Below are 3,727 nucleotides of genomic sequence, written 5' to 3' on the forward strand. Positions count from 1 at the left end.
TCATTTCTACACGTCATTAATCACAGCAGACAGCGCCATCCCTTTTCCTACCAAACGATACGGGCGTGTGTGAGTACGTGGTACAAGTATGTAAAGGGTGTGGATGGAAGAAGCGGTGGCGAGGCGGAAGAAGTAGGGGAAAGGAAAGTATGCGGGAGAAGGGGGGGCATTATACCAGTAATATTGGGGATCAGGGGATGGGGGGATGGGGGGTTCGAGGGGTGGGGTCGGGGTCGGGGAATGAGAGACGGGCGCGTTGACTGACCCGGTCATGAATCGCCAACGCGAGGGCAGTGCACCGTTTGGTGACGTGGAGTTCCAGCTCGGAGAGGAGGACCGTGTGGTTTGGATCCAAGGGACAGGGGACGCGCTGTGGCGCAGCAATTGCTGCACTAGGGTCGCAAACATGCAAATGGTTTCCGCAGAATCGTTTGCCGGAAACTGCCAAAGATCTGCAGAATCTAGCTTTTCGTCCACCGAGGAAAAAGCTGCAACGACCTGGCTCAGGGTTATCATGCTTCGATCTGGTTGCAGTTGCCGTCGAGGACATCGTAAGTCGATGGAGTAAATAAATAGGCCGTATCGGAATCTATAGGTCGGCATGGAATGCAGTCTTCGTGAAGGCATCGCGTCGGCGCACCACTAAAAAACCTTTGTACGGAGCATGTGCCGTACGGAAATGAGGTCGAACTGCTCTAGTCCAACCCAAATTCATCCCACTTTACCTTGGGCATGGTCGAGGAAGAACGTCTTGGCGTAGAATTTTGCCACGCCGCTACAATTCGTGTACCCATCCTTTTAAAACGTGACCGACGACGGTGCCCAATGCGTTTGCTTCTGGCATGTCAATAGAACTACGGGCGTTGACTGGTTTTAGAGGTATGCTGTGAGGTGCAGCTCAGGTGCAAAGAGCGCCCTCTTAAAAGCGTGCGCTTGCAGGACTTGAAGAGGTCTGCAGGATACGGGCTCCTACAGATGCTGGTACGCATCTTCAATACGGGTCAAGGACTAGCTGGCTAAGCACACGTAGCGAACAACTGGTGAGTTTCACGCCTTCTGCTGTGTCAGCACGGAAGAAGACCGCGCAACCGATAGAGGATGTTACATCCCCGTGACCCTTATAAGGGAGTAGGATTATAGCCCTATTCTTATCTTGTCCGAATTACGCAATGGGGTTCATTCAGATGGCAGGGAGCTGGGGCGCCAAAACACTGCGCTGTCGAGGAAGAATGATCGACCAATCCACGTTTGCCAGATTTCTACCCTGCAGGTTGATCTTGCTAATGGATACGGGTCCTATGTTTGTGGTCGGTGCTTGGGCTCCTCTACCCTCGCACGTCGTCTCCAAGGACCGAATTCAGCAAAGCCAGTCCACATTAACAGTCAAAAAGATGGCCGATACGCTACCACAGCAGATCCCGACGAAATCATTATTGTTCGGCCAAAATAGGTCAGCTTGCATGCGCGGGCCTGGCCGGGAGGTGCAGCCAACTGACCCAACGAAAGGCGCTATCGACTGCCCGCGGACTGATGCAAAAACAGACAGCAGCAGCGATGAAACGTCTGTGGACTTCGGGTCACGCAGCGGCAATACGAACCGGAATTCGGAGTGCAGACGCGGGAACAGCAGTGCCTCATCAAGTCCGCCTCAGGGCGTACCAGAGCTCCCGACAGTGGCCGAGGTCCTACGGACAGCCAAAACGTTTCTGCAGCCTACGCAATTGATCGAGCGTCAGGTGCGATTGTGGTATTGCGTGGTCACACAGTCACCACATGAAAGGTCAATCCTCAACATCGGAAGGCCTTTTCCGATTTGGGTTTCGCCCACTTCGGTCCAGTTAATGGATTTATTTGTATTGATTCCTGCTATAGAACGATCCGTTACAGAAATCCAAGCAACGCCAGCAGAAGGAACAGACACGAGGGCACCGTTCCCTAGGACGAAACAAAGCCAGGTTCCCTTGTTTTGGATACAGCGAGCAAAGGCTCTTAAATCAGCCGCCACAAACGTAAACGACGGTATGGTGCACGACGATTTCTTTTGCCACTTTCCGATGAACAGCTTGTTCCGATGAACAGCTTGGATTCCGAATCTTGCAATACAGTGCCGTACATCTGCCGTACCGTGTTTAGCACGTGGGACGATTTGCAGATGGAGGAAGGGATAATGGTGTGCTGGGTCTTTTAAAATTAGTTGACCTTTCTTAATTGTGTTTATGTGTGTGTGTGTGTGTGTCTTACGTCGTGGACATGGGTGTGTGTATCCCGTACCAGCAACCCGTCAAATACGAGCCGTGGGCTCAAGAGTTACCAGATCGCACCTGCAAGCACCATCCGACCTCGCACTTCAGGCAAAGCAAGTGATAATGGAGACTTAACGACCAAAGGGAACGATAGAGTTGCGGTGGGGGACCATATTCGTTCCAGAATCTTCACCAGGACGTTCATAGGTTCCCACTTCATAGCTCGTCCTTCAAATGCTCGAAGCATGGGAAACCCAGATCAGATCTGATTTCTCGTCGTACACCGGACAGTCTAGTAAATAACGTGCTTCTGATCCTCAATATGGTGGCTATCAGTGCCGCAGCAAAGAGGCAATTGGGTTTGAATGGATGTGGCCTGTAAGCCATGTGAGCCATGAACACCTACAACCGAAGCGTAACCAGGTCACGAAAGAGGGTGCTGACATTGAGCCACAAGAGGGCAACTGGTGTTTGTTGCCTCCTAACTAATCAGTCAGAAGTTTGTTGTGTCTGTCCGTCTGTCTGTCTGTTTGTACCTACCTACCTCCGCGGTCCTGGTTGAGGTGGCCATCTACAGCTCCGCATCGACTGAACTCCCCCCGGGGGTTATGCCGTACACCTACCCGCCTAGTTCTCTCTTCCCCCCTCCCCCTCTTACCCTAGTCCTGCTTCTTGTACACTCCCCCCGTGGCACCAGCTTCACTCGTTCACGTGGTTCGTCTTTCCCCCTCTTCCCTTCCACCCCCCTACCCCTCTTAACCCAACCCCTACCCCTCCTCTACCCCTGCTCCACCCTGCCGGCAGTTCTACGCCGACTGCTACAGGGCCTGCCAAGTAATGATCTCCACTGCCGCAATTCCAGCTGCCGCCGTGACCGCCAGTACCACCGCGATGTCCGCGGTCGCCACCGCCAACAGCACCGCGATGGTCGCCGCTACAGCCGCCGCTACCACCACCACCACCACCAACAGCAGCAGTAGCAGTAGCACATACAGCACCACTACCAACCGCACCATCCGCACTAGCAGCGCCGGCAACGGCATCGGGAGCGGCAGCGGCGGTAACAGCCCAACCGGGGAGAGCAGATCCGCTGAAGACGGCGGCCCGCTACCGCCACCTCCTCCTCCTTCACACCCTCCTGCTGCTCCTCCTCCTCCTCCTCCTCCTCCTCCTCAGCCGCTTCCCTACTTCAGTTACGTTCCGGAAATAGCGCTACGACTGAGCTGTCTGGGCCATCGAGTGGTGGTTCGGCGTGTGACGGACACCAGCCACTACTGGTCTCGTTCCATGACTAACATCTTCTGCTACTGCGTCCTCCCCGGGACCTCTATCGGCTACGTGCTGGACCCCGGCTTCAAGGAACACTTCCGAGCGGCAAGAATGTCGGACCGGTACAGGCGAGAACATGACATTGGGCTTTGGGCTCGCAGGGCTTGCAGGCTCGTCGGGAATATGCCGATCATTGTTTTTGCGAGACCAGCGAT

The 3,727-nt window shown here is 54.4% G+C and overlaps 2 protein-coding genes across 2 annotated transcripts in view; one reads left to right on the plus strand and one right to left on the minus strand.

Moving 5' to 3' along the window:
- Window positions 1–550, minus strand: part of VOLCADRAFT_117653 (uncharacterized protein) — a gene marked incomplete at both ends in the record, with an annotated part of 11,584 nt that extends 11,034 nt beyond the window's left edge. Inside the window, one exon of the mRNA XM_002950781.1 lies at window positions 266–550. Coding sequence (XP_002950827.1) covers window positions 266–550 — 285 coding nt within the window. The remainder of the gene's footprint in view (window positions 1–265) is intronic.
- Window positions 551–1,391: 841 nt separating this feature from the next.
- The window catches only part of VOLCADRAFT_117656 (uncharacterized protein), a gene marked incomplete at both ends in the record, with an annotated part of 3,690 nt that continues 1,354 nt past the window's right edge, over window positions 1,392–3,727 (plus strand). Inside the window, 3 exons of the mRNA XM_002950669.1 lie at window positions 1,392–1,736; window positions 3,048–3,077; window positions 3,420–3,634. Of these exons, the coding sequence (XP_002950715.1) occupies window positions 1,392–1,736; window positions 3,048–3,077; window positions 3,420–3,634 (590 nt within the window). The remainder of the gene's footprint in view (window positions 1,737–3,047; window positions 3,078–3,419; window positions 3,635–3,727) is intronic.

The sequence above is a fragment of the Volvox carteri genome, assembly GCF_000143455.1.
Source record: "Volvox carteri f. nagariensis unplaced genomic scaffold VOLCAscaffold_20, whole genome shotgun sequence".
NCBI lineage: Eukaryota > Viridiplantae > Chlorophyta > Chlorophyceae > Chlamydomonadales > Volvocaceae > Volvox > Volvox carteri.